This window comes from Delphinus delphis, chromosome 8 (genome assembly GCF_949987515.2).
Source record: "Delphinus delphis chromosome 8, mDelDel1.2, whole genome shotgun sequence".
Lineage (NCBI taxonomy): Eukaryota > Metazoa > Chordata > Mammalia > Artiodactyla > Delphinidae > Delphinus > Delphinus delphis.
The window spans coordinates 72,427,180-72,447,414 of NC_082690.1; the positions used below are offsets into that span (position 1 = coordinate 72,427,180).

The 20,235-nt window shown below is 53.6% G+C and overlaps 1 protein-coding gene across 1 annotated transcript in view; it reads left to right on the plus strand.

Moving 5' to 3' along the window:
* OTOG (otogelin) overlaps positions 1-20,235 on the plus strand; it is an 85,965-nt gene that overhangs the window by 59,832 nt on the left and 5,898 nt on the right. The window contains exons 34-49 of the mRNA XM_060017333.1: positions 1,090-1,207; positions 1,920-1,999; positions 2,449-4,253; positions 5,079-5,247; positions 5,531-5,676; positions 6,235-6,324; positions 7,852-8,035; positions 10,391-10,611; positions 10,821-10,959; positions 12,776-12,970; positions 13,170-13,382; positions 13,979-14,083; positions 14,280-14,387; positions 15,072-15,173; positions 17,889-17,987; positions 19,273-19,313. Coding sequence (XP_059873316.1) covers positions 1,090-1,207; positions 1,920-1,999; positions 2,449-4,253; positions 5,079-5,247; positions 5,531-5,676; positions 6,235-6,324; positions 7,852-8,035; positions 10,391-10,611; positions 10,821-10,959; positions 12,776-12,970; positions 13,170-13,382; positions 13,979-14,083; positions 14,280-14,387; positions 15,072-15,173; positions 17,889-17,987; positions 19,273-19,313 — 3,815 coding nt within the window. The remainder of the gene's footprint in view (positions 1-1,089; positions 1,208-1,919; positions 2,000-2,448; positions 4,254-5,078; positions 5,248-5,530; positions 5,677-6,234; positions 6,325-7,851; positions 8,036-10,390; positions 10,612-10,820; positions 10,960-12,775; positions 12,971-13,169; positions 13,383-13,978; positions 14,084-14,279; positions 14,388-15,071; positions 15,174-17,888; positions 17,988-19,272; positions 19,314-20,235) is intronic.

Below are 20,235 nucleotides of genomic sequence, written 5' to 3' on the forward strand. Positions count from 1 at the left end.
GGCAGAGAGTCCTGATCCCGGTCCTTGGCACTTGGAGGAGCCCCAGCCCCCCTCTCCTTGACCCTGTTTCTTCATCTGTGCAATGGGGATATTTGCCTCAGAAGGTTGTTGTGAGGATTGACTGTATCTCCCGGGCTTTGCTCTGGGCCTGGCTCATAGCAGGTGCTCCCCAGATGTAAGTTCCTAGTTCTGGTCTCAAGGATCTTATAAAAGCAGGCTTCTTCACAGTCAGCAGCAGTTTGGGGACTGGGGATGGGGCTTCGTTAGGATGGGGCTGCCCGGGTGGGATTGCTCCCTCCAGCCTGCTGCTCCCTCCTCCCAGCTCAGGCCATGGTTTCAGAGACTGATCACTCGTGCCAGCATGGTCTGGGGTCTTGTCTGCCTCGAAGCCCCCCACGGGCTCCAGACTTTCCCTGAGGATCCTTCACTTGTCAAGGCACTGGCCACAAGGCCTTTTTTGAGGAAATCTCCTTTGGGAAAGTTTAATATTCCCGGCATCTTCTGTGCTCAGTTTCCTCTTCTGTAAAATGGGGATAATAATAGTGCTACTTCCTAGAATTATTGTGAGGATTAATGAGTAAATACTTGTGAAATGTTGAGTGTAGTGCTTGGTGTTAAGAGCTGGCTGTTGTTGTTATTATTATTGTTAGCTACCAACAAGGGGGCAAGCCTGGCCACCAAGGTCCCAGAAGGTCAGGGTGACAAGGCAGCCTTATGGAAAGATCAGGGGTCCCAGCCTCTTCTTTGGCCGCCTCTGAAAGCCCAACTCCAACTGCCCATTCCATAGTCCCACCCCACCCCCGGTCCTCAGCCCCTCCACCAAGTTCCCAGAGTCCCGACCCAAAGATCCCCCAGCCACCGACCTCAACTCTCAGGAATATGGTTTCCCCTCAGGTTGGATTTGATCTGATTTGATTTTGTTTTGTTTCATTTCATCTCATTTCAGTCTTCACTTTTCTTGCACGAGTCCATTTATCTCTTCCACGGAGCAGGGTGGGCATGGGCTGAGGTGGGATTACCTCTGTGCCCTGGCACCTGATCAGGAGCTGGGGCTCAGTCTCACTGTCTTGGGTTGGGGCACCTTTCCAGATGCCAAGCGCTCAGGGGCTCCCTACCCCACCTGTGAGTGGCACTACGATGCCTGTGCCAGCCCCTGCTTCCAAACCTGCCAGGACCCACGGGCAGCCAGCTGCCAGGATGTGCCCAGGTGAGGTGGCATGGATTCAAGGTGTGTACCTCAGTGTATACCTGAGTGAATGGGTTTATATGCAGTCTGTGGGTTTAGGCATGAGCATGTACTGTGGTGTGTGTGTATTCACGTGTACTTGTGTAGGTATGTTTTGTGTACTGGGTATGGGGATGTGTGTGAACCAGAGTGAACCTGCCTGCTGTGGGCATATGTGAATGTCAATTTGTGCACACGTGTGTATAGCTGAGCCTTGTGGGTGTACAAAGGGTAGCTGTGGGTGCACAGCTGTGTGTATGTGCACGCGTATGAGCTGCATGCATCTGGGTGTTGGTGCAGCTGGGCGTGTGTGCAGAAGGTACGCTGATGTTTTGGCGGACCGCGTGGACGTATGTGTATCCACGTGGATGGCTTTGAGTCCTGCAGGTGTGGAGGAGGAACGTGAGAATGCGCCTAAATGGAGACACGTGTGCCTGTCGTGAGTGTGGGCACAAGTGCGCACATAACCAGACTTTGTTCGTGTTTTCCTCTCAGTCTGAGGGCAGGAGTGTGCGGCATGCGTGTTTGGGTATGTGTGCTCCTGTACGTGCTGTCTCCATGTCTCCATGTACATGAGATGCACACACACACACGTGTGTCATGAGAAAGGATGAGGTCTGTGCTCCGTCCAGGTGAAAGGCGGTGGCCCTCCTGGTGCTCCAGACCGCTGACTGGCCCCCTGCTCTGTCCTCAGGGTGGAAGGCTGTGTGCCTGTGTGCCCCACCCCCAGGGTCCTGGATCAAGTCACACAGAGATGCGTCTACTTGGAGGACTGTGAGTGGCCTGGACCTCTCATCCCTCTTTGGACCTGTAAACCCCCCGGGTCCCTGGTGAAACAGGGTCAGCACAGGGGCCTCTGGAAGGAGAGCACTCTAGAGCAGGCAGGGACCTCATCTGGTCCATTCCCCCCAGTTCACAGAAAAAATGAGGCCCATGTGGGGAAGGGACTGGCTTGGGTCACGTGTTGAGAATGCGGCCAGACTTAGACCTGAGGTCTCTGGGCTCTGGGCTCAGGGTTTGAGGTGTGGGACAGGGTCCAGACCTGCTGACTTCTCTGGGCCATCTAACACCACGTGACAGAGTCCCTGACCAGCTGTCAGAAGCTGCCTACCCCCCTCACCAAGGGTGCCAGCCCAGGAGCCCCACATCACAGCTCTGCCCAGTGATGACCCCTGCGGCAGCAGTCGCCCCACTGGCTGAGCCTCTTCTCTGGTCTGCCCCAGGTGTGGAGCCTATGGTTTTGGTTCCCACGGAGGCCTTTGGCAACGAGACCCTGCCTCCCGGTCAAGAGCTGCCCACCCCCAGTGACGAGGAGCTGCAGTTTCCACAGGAAGCTCCCGGGGCCCCATCCCACAGGCCAGCACCCACACCAGCTATCCCGCTCACCACGGCCCTGAACCCACCCGTGGCAGCCACTGAGGGGCCAGCTCTGTCTCCAGGCCCCACCCAGACCACTCAGAAGCAGCCACCGGGGGTCACTGCATCCAACGTCCCTGAGCACCCCACAGAGGCCCCAGCCAGCACGGGAGTGACCGCCAGCCACCTGGCCACCCCTCGTGTCCCAGAGCCCTCATCCCTTCCCCTTTCACAGCAGATGCCCACATCAGGCATGGGGGCGGGTGCCATGGAGACGACCAGGGTGACTGTGATCTTTGCGGGAAGCGTCAACATCACAGTCTCCTCCCTGTCACCCCCTGCACCTCGCTTCCCTCTCGTGACCAAAGCCGTGACGGTCCTAGGCCTTGGCTCCTTGCCTGTTAAGACGACACCCCTCCAGCCCTCCCCGAGCCTGGAGTTGCCCACAAGTCCCTCCTCCAGGCCTGTGGCTTCCCCTGCAGTGACCTCCAGGCCTCCCACTTCCTCAGGATCCCACGAGGCTTTGCCGACACCATCAATAACGGAGGTCGTGACGGGGACAGGGATCCCCCGTCCCGTACAGTCCCAGAGCATTTCCAGTCCCAGCAGCCCCCCAGCTGAGTCTAGAACAGCCGCAGAACAGATTCCTGCCAGTCCCCTGGTGACTGAGATGGTGGAGACAGAGCCATCCACAGAGAAGGTTCAACCTGGGCCCAGCCAGGCCACGGGCCCACCAGCATCCCCACTGCCAAGCCCATTCCCCACGGCCCTGCCCCACCCCGCTTTGGATGCCACCGCAGCCGCCAGGCCTCCCGCTCTGCCCTCGGGGCCTGCAACTGCCGCCAGCCTGTCCACAGTCGCTCGTGGGCTGGGGGCCACACCCTTTGCATCTCTGGAGTCAACTCGGCAGCCCCAGCTCCTCTCTGGTCTGCCTCCCGACACCAGCCTGCCCCTGGCCAAGGTGGGCACGTCCGCCCCAGTGGCCACGCCCGGCCCCAGCGTCTCTGCCATCCCCCCTCCACTGCAGCAACAGGCCGCATCTCCCGCCGTGGCCACGACTCTGCCTGCTCGGACACTCAGCCCCGCACTGCCTCTCACCCAGGCTGTCCTGGCCCAGGTGCACCCGCCCAGTCATGTGGTCCCTCAGGCACCAGGCACAGCTCCAGACCTGCTTCTGGGGGCCACGCTGCCAGCCTCTGGGGTCGTGGCTGTGGCTCTGGCTGGCGGGGCGGCCTCCACAGTATCTGCTGGCCCACGGAAGAGCACCACGGAGAAGATGGCCATCCTGTCCGAGCAAGTGTCTCAGCCCACCTGGATATATGGCTCTGCCCAGGGGGGCCCCACAGAGCTCACGCCTGCTGTGGCCCACACTGCTGCTACCTTGGTGACGGAGGCTGAGGGCCCCTGGGCTGGCACAGTACCACTGGTGCCCACGTCCTACCCGCTGAGCAGAGTCTCAGCCAGGACGGCCTCCCAAGAGAGCTCGCTGGTTCTGCTCCCCCAGCTGGCTGAGGTGCATGGCACCTCGGCAGGACCTCAGCCCCAAGCAGAGCCGGAGGGAGAGGCCACCACCGAGCAGTCTGGGCGCTCGGCTCCAGCCCAGAGCATCTCGGCAGGTCCGGCCGTGTCCTTGGCCACCACCACTGAAGCCAGGACACCTGAAATCTGTGTCGTGAGTGACTTGTCTGGGTTCTGCCCCTGTATGTGAACCCTCCATGCCTTCCCTCCTCCTGTGCCCCGGGGCTTGGACACCATCGTGCTCTCACATCCCCAAGGTCGGCGGCGGCGTCTCCTTAGCCAGCTTCCAGGCTGCCAGATGGCCGTTTAGTCACCATCCTGACCCCTGCCCCAAGCTCCTGGAGCCTGCAAATTCTCCAAGCTCCTCTGGGCCTCTGATGCCATAGCAGATCCCTCCATGCCCCACCTGGGACCCAGGGGCCCATTGGACGGCTTGGTGTGACAGCATGGTGTGCTGTTGTGTGCATTGCATGTATGTGTGTACTCATATGGGACTGTGTGTGAACTCGTTTGTGTTTACGTGTATGGGACTCCATGTGAATGCTTATCTGTCTGTGTGTGTGTTCTTGTGCATGTGATGTGTGGTGTCGCAAGGTGGTATATGTCTGTGCGTTTGTAAGAAAAGAGATAAACTGTGTGTGCATGCGTGTGCTTGGGTTTCTACGAGTCTGAGCTAGCGGACCTGCTATGTACCTAGAACTCTCTGCAGGGCCAGGTGGATGTGCAGACTCTCTGGGACTCAGTCCCCTGACCCCAGTCTCGCTTTTAGCCCAGCCCTAGGCCCCCAGTGGTGTGTTGGGTGGGTGGAGGGAGGATGAAGGCATCATTCCCTTGTCGTTGTACCTCAGGGTCCCCTACCTGCCAGAACCTATGGGGTAAGGATCTGTGCCCTCACGGCTTGGGGGTAGGTGGGGCAGGGGAATGAGTGACCGTGGTCCCAAGGGGATCGCTCAGGCTGTTCCTCCACCCTGTGCCCCAGCCAATCGCCGAGGAGGACTGCGTCCGTCACATCTGCCTGGAGGGTCAACTGATCCGAGTGAACCAGTCCCAGCACTGTCCCCAGGGCACTGCGCCTCCTAGCTGTGGGGTCCTGGGCCTCGCAGTGAGGGTGGGCGGTGACCGCTGCTGCCCCTTCTGGGAGTGTGCCTGTGAGTCGTGGGGTCCGCGGGCGCCTCCCATGTCTTTCTCGTACCCTGAACCCGGCACAATCTCTGCCCCTCTCCTGTGTGCTTTCCAGCCTCAGGGTAACCCTGACATGAACCCCCTGTGGGACCTCTGACCTGGCAGATTTCCTACCCTCGTGACCTCTGATCTCTGTGTGACCGTCCAGCCCCCCAAGGCCTCTGGATCACCCAGGAGAAGGCCTCATGTTCCTGGGTGGCCTTGGCCCCAGGGGCATCTGTTTATTCTTCTCGTCCCTGCCCTCCCCAGGCCGGTGCTCAATCTTCCCTGATCTGAGCTTTGTCACCTTCGACGGGAGCTATGTAGCCCTGTTCAAGGAGGCCATCTACATCCTCAGCCAGAGCCCCGATGAAATGGTCACTGTTCACGTCCTCGACTGCAAAAGTGCCAACCTGGTGACTGTCCCCGGCTTCCCTTCCTGCTGGGGCCTTGGGACCTGACTAGGTTTGGAGGGGAGATTGAGCAGTGAGTTGGGTTTTGAGGGTTATCAGAGGCGAGGACAGATGAAGAGGCCCCTGCAGCAGCTCCGTCTGTCTCAGTCATGGGGCTCTTCTGGAACCAGCGCCTGGGGAAAGAGTGAGTGGAGCGCCACCTCCTGGCCCTTCCTGGGGCCTGCACCGTTCCCAGCTGCCTAGGCCCCTGTGAGAGGCACTGAAATGCAGAGGAGCTGGGGTGCCACCCCTAGGATATGGCCTGTGGTCAAGGGTGCTGGCTGCGGGGAACCGCCTACTAGGATGCTCCCATGAGCCAGGTGAAAGGAGGCAGCTTTCTGGGGGGCTTGCAGGAGGTCAGGTGGAAGCAGAATGTTCCGTGGGACTCTGTGCACCATCTGCACAACCCCAGTGGGTGCCCCTAGCATAATGAGGCAAGGTTGGGTTGGGGGGGAAGAGTTGCTCCCCAGGAGGAGGCGGCAGCAGGGCTCCAGGTAGATGAGGGCTGGGTTCTCTCTGCAGGGGCACCTGAACTGGCCGCCATTCTGCCTGGTGATGCTGAATGTGACTCACCTGACCCATCAGGTCACCATTGACCGCTTCAACCGGAAGGTGAGTGCATCAAAGAGCAAGCCCCCAGGGAAGGGCAGCAGTCAGGCGAGGGGCGGGGCATCGGGGGAGGAGGGGCTTTGAGGCTTATTCACAACTGGGAGTAAGGGAAGGGAGGGATCCTCTAAAAGAAAAATAATGCAAAATGAGGTATATTTGGAGGTGATTTTAATTAGAATATTTGTGGCCACTCTTAATGTCAGGGGAGGAAGTGTACCAGGAGGAATATTGCGACCGAAAAGAAGTTAAATGGCAAGAGACAGTAGCCTTAAATGATTGTGGTTAAAATATCTCACTTCTGCAATTTTTACAAAAATATAAGGCCATGTGAACACACTAAGCTGCATCGGCTTCACATCAGGCCCACCTCTGTCAAGGAGGCTGGTGCCCAGCCACAGCCCACCCTCTGTGGGGTACCCACCCCGAAGGCTCTGCCTCAGCTCTTCCCAGGGGGAGGGTGAGTAGGGCTGACTCATCTCTTCCTCAGGTCCCAAAGTGTCGGCGCTCCCCACCTATTCCTGAGCTCAGACCTGCAGCCCTGTTACTAGAATCTGCTCTTGAACATTGAACACAAGGGCCACACCTTGTGAGACTCCCAGGAACAAGGCTTAGGGCAGTGGCTTTTCCATGAGATGGAGGCTTAAGCATAAAACTCCCTGGGTTTCATCCCAGGGGCTCCAGCATTGTGGAGCCCATGGCCCTGTCTGTACAGCTCAGAAGGCTAGATTGAGAGAGCCAGGGACTTGCCCAAGGTCAAAGTTTTCCGACTACTGGGCTAGGGCTTCCTCTATTCAACACAGTAGTTTATGCACTGGGTAATTTGCAAAGTGATTAATAAAACAGTGATTCTTGGATGGGAGGGTAGAAAGGCATTATAAATATTTAAAAATCCTAATATTTTCATCTCCCATTTCCACATAGTAAAACTAATAATACATACACATTTAACCTTGTCTGTAAGTAGCAGGGGTTGTAGCTTTGAGTTTAAAGTGTTGCATATTTAACAAACGTTGCTTGAGCCCCCAATTCATGTCAGGCCCAAAGGCAGGTGCTGGGGATTCAAAGGTGAGTGAGACACAGTTTCTGCCCTTAAGAGACTCACAGCCCATGGAGGGCCTTGATGAGGGAACAAATCTGTCTTAAAGGACAGCACAGAGCTGGGGAGACCCCAGAGAAAGGGGTACCCAACCCAGCGGCTGGGGTTTTAGGGTCAGTCTCCCAGAAGAAATGATCTGAGCAGAATCAGAAAAAAAGAGAGTGATTAGAAGGGCTCAGGATTATTTGGGCACGTAGATGTCACCTGCCTCCAGCTGTTGCATTTCTTGTTTCATTGTTTTGTGCTCATAACATGTTTTTAGAACTTTTCCATGCCACCTTGGACTGTGTCTTGGGTGCGTGTGCCTGAAACAGAGCCTGCCATGTAGCAGATGCTTAATAACTGCTAGTTGGATAAATGGATGGATGGAGGGAGGGAGGGACGGATGGACAGGCAGACAAGCTGTGCTCACATTGAACACCCTCCCCCACAAGGTGTTTGTGGACTTGCAGCCTGTGTGGCCCCCTGTGAGCAGGTACGGGTTCACAATTGAGGACACAGGCCACATGTATGTGATCCGGACACCATCACACATCCAGATCCAGTGGCTCCACAGCTCAGGACTCATGATCCTGGAGGCCAGCAAAGCCAGCAAACCCCAGGGCCGTGGACTCTGCGGTGAGGTGGGACCCAGCTGGGGGGGAGGGGGATGCTTCCTGGATCCACCTCTGCCCCCAGACACAGGTTCCCCTGGAACAGGGAAAGCTGGGACAGAGTGCTGGGCCAGAGGTGGGACCAGCAGAGCTGCCAGGGCAGAGACCTAATGTCTTGTGTTCTAGGGCTGAAGCTGCCAGCAGGGAGATGGCGCAGGGCTCTGGCTTTGGCCAGTTGTCACTTCAGCCGAGATTGTCAGCTTCCCTGATCGCTTCCTAACACCAGATAATCTTCCCTGTCTGCATATGCCTGGGCACTTCACAAAACACTTCTACACTCTGATCTCACTTATTCCAGGTCATCCACACAGTAGCCCTGAGGGATGGCCATCGAACTAAAGAAGAAAGGAGGCTCAGAGAGGTTAAGTGGCTTGCCTGAGATCACACAGCAGAGCTGCCACAACACAGAACTAGTGCTCTTCAGACCGCAGCATGGTTGCAGAGAGCATGCCTTAAGGGCCTGGATGTATTTTGATAAGAACAAGGGGTACAGGAGGAGTCTAAGTGTGGACTGCTGCTCCTTGCAGGTGCAGAAGGATGTGGGCCCCCATAAGGTGCTCCATGACAAACTGTTGTGATTATGATGATGGATGACATAGGAATACTTACACACACATACTTGCATGCCCTCCGTCCGTAAATCTGCACCCATTTTATTCATTCACACTCATGCCTCTGTGTTCAAAATGCCTCTACACATGAGCTAACACGTGTGAGCCTGCTCCCTGCTCATTCTTTCATTTGTGCAACACGTAAACACATATTTACTATGTCCCAGTCACTAGGGACAGAACAGTAGGCAAAAAAGACAAAATGTGTCTTATGAAGCTTCCATTCCTACTGGCACAAACATCTCTCCTTACACACACACACACACACAACCACCACCATCCCCACCTCCTCTGCTATCCCTTTCTCACCATTTTTTCCTTCTGTTTGTGCCTGATGCAGAGTGCTGTGGTCAGCCTCTGGTGGCCAGCTCCTCCCTAGGATGCCTTTGTGACACCCTTCAGTGACTCAATGCCAAGACCAAAAATCTGACCATTGGGACTGTTGATAAAAATCTGAGGATTTTGTAGTAACTCATGCTTTATATTCACGAAATTGGTGCCTGGAGGTGTCAGAGCAGAAGTCAGCGAATTTACTTCTATTTTATCCAGACTAACATTGGTATCTTGGGCACCTGCTAGGCAACTTGGGGGAATATTGAGAGAGTGAGACTATAAGGGAAAATGAATCTTTGCACTCAGAGAGCAACCCAGACCTGCAAACTGAACCTGTTACACAGAATTGGGACAATCATGGACGGTGCATCTGAGGGGCCCGTGAAGGAAGGACTTCTGAGAAAGTGTTTCAGACAGAAGGAGCAGCATAAGCAAAGTCAAGGGCAGGGAAGTGTGTGTTTGGAGCCTAGAGTGTGAGAGATGAAGCTGGAGGTTAAGGTCATGTTAGAAGCTGTGACAGGTAAACTTCAGCCCTGCCCCCGTCTCAGTGCCTTAACACAATAGAAGTTTATTCCTTGCACACGTTAAGTTCCCAAATGGAGATTCCTTCCATCCTGTGGCTCTGCCATTTTCAACACAAGCTTCCAACTGCCCAGAAGGGGAAAGAGCTGGGCAGGTTTTACGGATCCAACCTGGAAGTGGTGCCCATCACCTTCACTCACGTTCCATTGGTGGGGACTTACCACATGGTCTCACCAACCACAGGAGAGCCTGGGAGAAATAGGCTAGTGGACCGCCTAGGAAGAAGAGGAAACAGGTGTTATAATTAGCTAGCAATCTCTGCTAAAGCAGATTTTTTGGAGTAACTTTTAATTTTGATATAACGTTAAACTTAAAAGTTGCAAAAATAGTATAAGGAACTCCTGTGTACTTTTGACCCAGATTTACCAAGTGTTCACGGTTTGCCTGTTTGCTTCTCTTTCTCTCTCTCTCCATGTATATATATATATGTATATATTATATATATACATATGCATGTATATATGCATTTATATACGTATATATGCCTTTTTATATATTCACTTTTCTATGCATATGCCTTTTACATAAATGCATTTTTTCTGAACCATTTGAAAGTATGTTTGAGACATTGTGTTCCTTTATCCTTAGATACTTTGGTGTGTATTTCCTAAACAAAGACAGTTTCTTACACAGTGCATTTCTTAGCTTCTCTGTACCTTATTTCTCTCATCTATAAAATGGGGATAACAGTGATACCAGTCTCAAAGAATTATTGTGAGGAATATTCAGTGTGACAGCTGGGGACCTGGGAGTGGTGATTATTATGGCCACTGGGGTAATTCTGCCCCTTTCAGGTATCTGTGATGGGGACGCAGCCAATGACCTCACCCTGGAGGATGGCTCTGTGATGGGTGAGGCCGAGGACCCTGCTCCCTTTCTGGACAGCTGGCAGGTGCCCAGCTCCCTGACCTCGGTGGGCCAGACCCGCTTCCGCCCAGACAGCTGTGCCACGGCCGACTGCTCTCCCTGCCTTCGCATGGTGTCCAACCACACATTCAGCGTCTGCCACAGCTTTGTAGGTGTCACCTGGGTCCAGCATGGGGGGACCTCCTGGGCTGAGAATGGCAGCATCTACCTGCAGGGGGCAAGCTCCCTAGAGGTGTTGATCTTGGGACAGATTGGGAGCCTGCCAAAGTCCGTGTTGTCCCTGGGCCGGGCTGGGAGGAGCTGAGCCCTGAGATATGGGGGATGTGGGTAGGCAGCACCATCTGATGCACGGCCCAGGTCACCCCAGAGTCATTCTGTGAGCTGTGGATCCGGGACACCAAGTACTTGCAGCAGCCCTGCGTGGCACTGACCGTGTACGTGGCCATGTGCCACAAGTTCCATGTGTGCATCAAGTGGCGACGCTCCGACTACTGCCGTGAGTTGCAGGGGTGGAGAGGGGGAGGGGGAGGAGAGGGGAGGGGGAGGAGAGGGGAGGGGGAGGAGAGGGGAGGGGAGGGGGAGGGGGAGGAGAGGGGAGGGGGAGGAGAGGGGAAGGGGGAGGAGAGGGGAAGGGGGAGGAGAAGGGAGGGGGAGGGGGAGGAGAGGGGAAGGGGGGGTCTCCTCCATGGCTGCTGTAACTGTCACCCCTCACCCCTGTTAGATTGGGAGAAGGGCTCACAGACCTGAGTCCAGGTCTAGGCTTTCCCAGATTTAATTAGTCATTCAGTCACTAATGGATATTAATTAATAAATTTATAAATATTTTCTAAATAAATCTATAAACATACTAACAAATTAAAAATTTTAACTTTTATTATACTTTATATAAATACATCAAATACATGTTTTATGTTGATTATTTAGTTTCTGTGAGTCTCCTCTGTAAAATGGGGGCGGTCATAGCACTTTTTTGAGGGTCGTTTTGAAGATGACATGAGATAATGTGTACAGAGTGCCGCACAGAGGCCCATCACACATTACTATCCAGTAAATATTAGTTTCTTTCTCTTAACTTTTAGTTATGTTTCTCTTTTCGTCTCTCCTCTCCTCTGTTGAGGATGGACGTGAGCGTCATTCCTCCCCACCCCCATTAGGTTTGCACTAGTCGGGTAGGCAGGGGTGGACCAGCCTAGAGTATTTTGATTTATAAATGTGAACACATCCAGAAAGGCTGGAAACAGCTCAAAGGAAGGCCACACCTATAATAAGACAGATAGAAGATGAAAAGACAAAATCATCTAGAGTAGTGTTTTTCAAACTGTAAATCCCAACTCAGTGGGTATGAAATCAGCATACCCACTGATCTGGGTGTCAGCATCAGCATTTTTATAATGCAATAGAATAAAAAATACTCGTATGTTCTGCACCTAGAATGATTAAGTGTTGTCTTGTGAAAAGGTTTTTTGTTTCAATATATCAGTGATTCTCAATCCCAGCTACCCTTTGAAATCACCCAGGGAACTTCAAAAAGTACTCATGCTTGGACCCTACAATCAGAAATGCTAATTCAGTTGGTCCGAGGTGGGATCCCAGCCATGGTGTTGCAAAAGCTCTCAGTGATTCTTTTATAGTGGCTTGAGGAGCGCTGTTTACATGCACGTGTATATTGGACCACAACGTGAGATCCAGTTTTTACAATCAAGAAAGTTTGGAGGGCTTCCCTGGTGGCGCAGTGGTTGAGAGTCCACCTGCTGATGCAGGGGACACGGGTTCGTGCCCCGGTCCAGGAAGATCCCACATGCCGCGGAGCGGCTAGGCCCATGAGCCATGGCCACTGAGCCTGCGCGTCCGGAGCCTGTGCTCCGCAGTGGGAGAGGCCACACCAGTGAGAGGCCCGCGTACCGCAAAAAAAAAAAAAAAAAAAAAAAAAAAAGTTTGGAAACACTGATCTATAGCAAGGGGTTGGCAAATGTTTTCTGTAAAGGACCAGATAGTAAATATTTGAGGCTTTTGGGACCATATGGTCTCTGTCACAATTACTCAGCTCTGCTCTTGTAGTACAAAAGCAGCCAGATACAAGAGGTAAATGAATGGGTGTGGCTGTGTTTCAATAAAACTTTATTTGCGGAAACAGGCAGCAGGCTGGATTTGGGCTGTGGGCTGTGCTTTGCTGGGTCCTGATCTAGAGGAAGGAGGCAATGACACTAAAACCCTTTGCACTCTCTGCTGAGGCACAGATGATGCTCTGAGCCCCCTCCTCACTCTGCCTGGGGTCTGAGCTCAGGCTGGTGCCCACTGCTGTGCCCCTGCAGCCTTCCTGTGCCCCAGCGACTCCACATACCAGGCATGTGTGGCAGCCTGTGAGCCCCCTGAGACGTGCCAGGATGGGTTGCTGGGCCCGCTGGACCCAGAGCAGTGCCAGGTGCTGGGCGAGGCCTGTGTCTGCTCTGAGGGCACTATCTTGCACCGGCGCCGCTCGGGGTTCTGCATCCCCGAGGAGAAGTGCGGTAGGTTCCTGCCCTCCCTGGGCAGGGCCCTCTCCTCAACCTAGGGTCTCCTTCACCCTCCTGCTACCCATGGCTGAGGCCCCCTGCAACCTCCAGGTCTACTCTGGGGGTGGTCAGTTTCCCAGGGAGGGTCTGGCCTGGGACAGTCTGGGTCTCCCCACCTTCCTCAGTCCCCTGCACCCCGCCATGCCTACCGCAGCCTGCACGGACAGCACGGGGGTGCCGCGGGCCCTGGGGGAGACCTGGAACAGCTCCCTCAGTGGCTGCTCTCAGCACCAGTGCCAAGCTCCGGACACCATCGTCCCAGTGGGACCAGGCTGCCCAGAGCCCCGCCCTGAAATCTGCCCGCGCTTCGGGGAGGTGGCTCTGCTCCTGCCCACCGAGGATCCCTGCTGCCTGGGGACTGTTTGCGGTGAGTCCCACCCTGCACTTCCCTAGACCTCAACTGTAAGATGGTTAAAAGGCTCCAGCTCTGCCTCTTAACCCTGATGGATAGGATAAGACCTGGAGAAATGAAAATGTCTTATGGGGGTGTGTTGGGGGGAGTGGAGGACCTGCGGTGGGGTAGGGGAGCTGTGCCCTATGAGTCAGTGTGGGGCACGGCTTAAAGGTACGGGCTCTGGAGCCAGGCAGCCTGGTGGATGCTCCCGCCACCACCTTGCAGCCTTGTGACCTCAGGAGATCATTTAACATCCTCCGTGCCTCGGTCAATTCTGTAACATGAGGCTGATAATTGTACCCACCTTCTGGGTCGTTATGAGAATGACAGAAGTTGATACTGATCTAGTAGAACAGCAGTGGGCATATGGCCCAGCTCAATGAATGTTAACTCTGATTGCTCTTCTGTCTCAGTCCTGGACCCTGTGTGACCCTCAGAGGCCCCCTCCAAGAACATGGGTCCTGGAGGCTAGGGGAAGTACTGGGGGCCAGGTGTCCAGGGGCTGGGCATTGCTGGAGGCTGAGGGAGTCCCAGCCTCCAGGTGACAGTCCCTGTGGCCCCTGGGCCAGTGTGTAACCAGACTCTGTGTGAGGGCCTCGCCCCCACCTGCAGCCCAGGCCACCGACTCCTCACCCACTTCCAGGAGGACTCCTGCTGCCCCAGCTACAGCTGTGGTGAGAGGTCCCAGCGTGGGGGATAGGGGAGGATACCTACCACCCAGGGGCAGGGAAGCCCTGCAGCCGGGCGAGGGGAGCAAGGACAGCTCTGGGGACTGGGTTCTGGCTGGAGATTAAAGCAGAGCTAGGGTGGGGGTCCAGGTGTGGCCATGCAGGGTCTGCTCCCAGTGCCAAAATTCTGTCTTTTCCCCAGAGTGTGACCCAGACCTATGTGAGGCAGAGCCGGTCCCCAGCTGTCGCCAGGACCAGACCCTGATTGCGGGCCGCCTGGGGGATTCGTGCTGCATCTTCTACTTCTGTGGTGGGTCGATACGCCATCAGACGTCAACATGCATGCCTGGATCACAGCCACCTCCTTCCTCAGCCCTGCTTCCCTGGGTGGCTGGGAGGAAAGGGTGGGGATCTTCTGGTGAAGTGGGCATGGGGAGAAGGGTGAGACCTCTGTCCAAAAGGAAGTGTAGGAAGAAGAGGAAACCACCACCGCTTCACCCCATACATTACTGAGCACAAGAAAATTGGTGCTTGTTCAGTGTAAGAGTTTAGGTGGTTGTGAGAGAGAACTTCCAGGTTCTGCCTCCAGGACAGGTCACACAGGACTGTGGAACACTGCTAGTGTTACCGAACCAAACTTGCGTCCTCTCATCTGCATGCAGTACAGCCAATCTACTGACACTGGGATGGGATGAAGGAGAGTGCAGCGTTTATTGCAGGTGCCAAGCAAGGAGAACAGGTGGCTAATGCTCAAAAGACCCAAATTCCTTGCTCGGCGCCTGCAGTAAGCGCTGCCCTTTCCTTCATCCCATGCCAGTGTCAGGAGATTGGCGGTACTGCACACAGGTGAGCAGACCCAAGTTTGGTTCGGTAATGCTATGAGTCTGGCTCCTGTCACACCTGGGGTTTAGGTGCCTCCCCCAGCAACCTGCTCTGTACCATGTTCCCCAGGAGAGGTACGTCCTTTGACAGCGGTGCCCTTCTCTCCCCTCAGTCTGTGGCGACTGTCCAGATCCCATCCCCGAGTGTCAGGAAGGGGAGGCGCTCACCGTGGACAGGAACACCACGGAGCTCTGCTGCCCTCTGTACCAGTGTGGTGAGTCCTGCTGGATGTGGGGGCCAGGGCTGGAAGGGGCTCCAGGGACCTTCACAGAGTCCTCACCCTAGGACCAATGGGAGTTCAACAGGGGGCAACAGGGAGCCCCCAGGTGGCGAGCTCTGGGGAAGCAATGGAAGGAGGCCCCACCCAAGGAAGCTGGGCCAGGCCCTGGGAGCTGGATGGCAGGGGTACAGGCTGTCACATAGGTGGCTCTGAGGCTTCCTAAAGAAAGTCCCTGCTCCCTCCATGGAGGCTCTCAGGGGCCAGGGGGAGGCCTGGGTTGAGGGACAAATGCTTAGTCTACTCTCATTCTCCCGGCCTGGATCCACAGTCCTCATTCACTGACTGACCCAAGGCCCCTGCCTCGGGGTCCCTGTCGCCACTGTTACCATAGTACCTGCACGAGGCTGTATTTTAAAACCTCTGAAGCTCTTTTATTTTGCAATGATGAATAAAAGTGAGCCCTTTCTGATATTTTTACAGGACGTAACACCTGTATGTAGGATGTACCTTAACATAGTACTGTATACTGTGCACAGTGTACTGTACCTTAATTGTGCCTAATAAGCATAGTACAGCCAGCATCACGGACTTTAAGCAAACCTAATGGATGAAAATTAACAAAATGTTTAAATTTCAATATGACTTAATTTACAAAAATTCCTTTCCCTACCGACTGTAGGAAAGATGTCAGGTAGACTGCACTGGCACAGAGCAGTGTAGGGCGGGGCCTCCTCCAGGATACCCCAAGGGCAACCCCGACTGGTTCAATGTCAAGAACCAACTTTGAAACAATGTAGGCTCCCACTGAGAGTTCCCCAAAGGGCTTGGCCATACCCGACCAAGTAGCTCCACCTGGGGGCTCAGAGGCCGCTTGTCATAAAGTGTTTACAAAGCTCATCTGAGGGGAGGATCAGTGTCCTTCCTCTCCAGCCTCTCTCCTCATCTCTCCTCCTCAGCCTCCCTCTTCCTGTTTCTCATAAAGTACTCCGGCAACGTGGAGTGAGTACAGGCATATGGAGTCAGTCAGCGTTTTGAGCCCCAGCCATTTACTAGCTGTGTGGCCTGGGGCAGTGTACAACCTCTCTGAGCCAAGGTTCCTCATTTGTGTAATGGTGATAATAGTATGTACCTCGAGGGGCTGTTGTGAAGCTTAGAGATAATATATGTAAAGTGTGTGCCGTGTACATAGTACCTTAATATAACAGTGCTTGGCATACAGTAGGTGCTCAATAAACAGAGGCCATCGATATTATTACCTTGTCCCAGTCTTCATTATACTTTTCTTACAAAAGCACTACCAAAGCCTTGTAGAAAGTACAGAATCCAAGTAAATACAAGAAAATGAAAACACTATCTTCCTACCTCCCAGCCATTTCATTGTCAGTATCCTCCAATTCAGTACAGATCCTTCTAGATATTCTCCCCCTTTAGGTAAGTCTGTTTTACCAAAATGAGGTCATACTGTACATGCTCTTTTTTAGCCAGGTATTTTCAGTTAATGATGTTTACCTTTCATGTTGATACATTTTCAAGTCATAGCATGCCAGTCCATGGTTTTTCTGGTCTGTTCAATCCAGGATTCCATCCAGATCCACACATTAACATTATGTCTCTTAAATGTCTTTTAATCTAGCACATGTTCTTTCTTCTGTATGATACTAAATTATAGAGTTTGGGCTATGGTCCTGCAGAAGGTCTCATGTTCTGGATTTATCTCGTTTCTTCCTCTTGGAACCATTTACCTTGCTCTTCTGTCCACTGTGCTTCCTGTAAACTGGAAATTAGATCCAAGACTTGGTGGCTTCAAATTAAAAATCTTTGGCTACACTGTCCTCGAGCTTCATAGGACATCACACCAGGAGACGCGTGCTCTGTGGTTGAGCCACTCTAACCGAGGTTCACGTTGGCCCTGGATTAGGGTGGTAGCTGTCTGATCTGTCCATCTTACATTTACAAATTTCCTCTTTCAACCAGAAAGTAACCGGTTATTTGGACATTATACAAATGTCCTTCTCCCTCTACCTCTTATGTTTTTGAAACACTGATTAATACTCCTTACCTGTGCCAGTAATTTTTTTTTGTAAATCAAATAAGTTTTACAATCTTTCACCTTCAGCGTTGACCCTGGCACCTCCCCTCTCCACCAGAAAGGTGTGTCCAGGGATTCCTTGCTCCTTGCCTTGGTCTCTCAATAAATGAGAATGGCCGAGGAATCCTAAACTAAGAGGGGACTGGCTGGAGAGCAGGAAGAAGGGAAGTGTGAGCCCTAGAGTGTAGCATCTGCTGTAGCAGAGCAGGCTCCAGGTGGGCTACAAGAGGGTGACGTCTCCACAGCGCAGGAGAAACCGTGTTCTTCTTAGAGAGAAACTGTCCCATCAGCAGAGCTTCACCTGGTCACCGGCTCCCCTCTGACCACTTCTCTCAGGGCGACACAGCATCCAAGGGAGGGAGGCCCAGCTGAGTGAATTTAAGGTTCTGACACTGTCAGGTCGCTAGTGCCTCCCAGGGCAGAACGAGGGCCTCCCGATATAGTTCTACGGGGAGACTTCAGTAGCCCAGTCTTCTCCTCTGGACCTCAGAGAGTGTCTGAGGACATTGGGGGGACCTCGGAGGAGCTAGGAGGTACCCCTCCTTAGCCAGTGTGTTTCTGAGGATTCCAGCTCCAAGATGTCTGTGGCTGACGTGTCCCCTGCCTCCCTGCCCATGCAGTGTGTGAGAGCTTCCGCTGTCCCCACATACAGTGTGTCATGGGCACTGTCCTGGTGGAGGTGTGGAGCCCAGACCGCTGCTGCCCCTACAAGTCCTGTGGTAAGTCCCCGCACAGGGACACCCCTCCCCAAAGGCGGAGATCCAGGCCCCTGGGGGGAGGGGGAGCCGGGCCACCACTGTCCACTTGGCTCAGATTCGACCCCTCCAGAGTCACCAGAGGGAAGCCGCCAAAATGGCCCTCCCGCTGCACCTGCTCCCGGAGTGCTGAACATTCTTTGCCTCCCCAGGATAAAAGAAGGAAAAAAACAACTTCCTGTTCCAAAAGGAACTTCTCCACCTTAAAAAGTCTTTATTGCAACCATCTGATAGTAAATATGATTCTGTTCAAATTCGCCTCAAATCCTTTTGAGAAGCAGGCAGGGAGTGGCAGTGATCAGTAATGAACACCTGCGAGCTTTGTATAAAAATGTTTTTCAGGGACCTCCCTGGCAGTCCAATGGTTAGGAGGACTTCGCCTTCCAATGCAGGTGGTGCAGGTTCAGTCCCTGGTCGGGGAGCTAAGATCCCACATGCCTCGGGGCCAAAAAACCAAAACATAAAACAGAAGCAATATTGTAACAAATTCAATAAAGACTTTAAAAATGGTCCACATCAAAAAAATCTTTTTAAAAAGATGTTTTTCGAAAAGAAGTTGAGAAACTCTGTTTCTCAGCTTGCTTTTTCAGGGCCTCACTAGAATGTAAACTTCACGAGGGCAGGAATTTTAGTCTGTTTTATCCATGGCTTTGTCCCCAGAACAGAGAAAAATCTCGGCATATAGGCACCTAAAACTATTTGCTGCATGAATAGGTGACTCCCAAGTGTGTTTCACAGCCACTGGGACCTTGACTTCTCCTCCTCCTGAAGCTAGAACTGCTGGAGCCTTTACGTTAGTCAGCGGTGCCTCGGCAATCAGCTCCCTCACAGCTTAGAACTGGACCTGCTCGCGGGTGAAGGCTTGGAGTAGAGCTCAGCTGGCTGAGCGTATATATATTTAGGAAATGCAGATGGTCACAAATTCCACCCTTGCCTTGTTCCTTCCTGGAGAGGCCCCATTCTGCTCTAGTATGTGCTCCGGAGCACGGGGAAGGATGAAGCCCAGGTGATGGAAGGGAACCTGGTATTGATCCATCTACCTGTTTATCCTCCCTGCACATTCTATGTGGAGCTCGGCATTTGGACCCATCACGCCCCACCTGCCCAACCAGGGGAGCTGCAGCCCCTATGCGGGATGGAGGGCAGCTAGAGGAGGAGCTGCACCTGCAGTGAGGGGTCTGGGAGGCTCAGGGGGGTTCCCACCTGGACACCTCTGGTGAGGTGGGTCCTGTCCCCTCCTGTTTTTCAGAGTGTGACTGCGACACAATCCCAGTGCCCCGGTGCCATCTGGTATGAAGACCCTGCTCCTCCCCACCCCCCCTGGTCTGCCTCCCCCTTTTTCTTTCCTTCTCTTTCCCTTCTCTTGGAGACCCTATTCCTTTAATCTAGTGCAATGAGCCTTGAATTGCAAGTCAGCATTCTCATCCCAAGCTCTGCTGTCTGGGCACAGTGCCCTCGCTTGTAAAGTGGGCCTGATCATGCTTCAGAGTTGTGGTGAGGATTAAGTACTATGATGACGCTGATGCTGATGCTGGTGGTGATGCTGGTGATGATGCTGGTGGGGATGCTGGTGGGGATGCTGGTGGGGATGCTGGTGATGATGCTGGTGATGATGCTGGTGGGGGTGGTGCGGGTGGTGGGGATGGTGGGAATGATGATGCTGGTGATGATGTAATGGTGATGGTGGGGATGGTGGTGGTGGTGGTGAAGAAGATGCTGCTGCTGCTGGGGATGGCAGGGATGATGGTGATGGTGATACTCATGACGGTAGCTAATGTTTACCTAGAGCTAACTATATGCCAGGAACTTTCCTAGGCCTTTTATGTCTATTATCATATTAATTCTCACGACAGCCCAATGAGATTGCGTCTATGATTATCTCAATTATACAAACAAGAAAACTAAGGTTAAGGTCATGTAGCTAGTAAATCACAGAGCCAGGGTTGCAACCAGGGTATCTGACTCCAGAGAACGTGCCCTTAACCACCAGGCTGCATGGCCACTGAGAGAAGTGAAAATACTTCAAGAAATGGAAAGTTATGCTTAAAGTTATGTTTTCTACATGATTTTTTGGATTATAAGTCTTCCCTCTTTCCCACCTAGCCCACATTTTCTCTCATTTTGTCCCCCATCCCATCCTCTTCTCCTTTTAACTGGTGAGAAGGAAGGGAAGCGAATGAGCCGGGCAGGGCCGGCAGCCATGCAGGGGGCC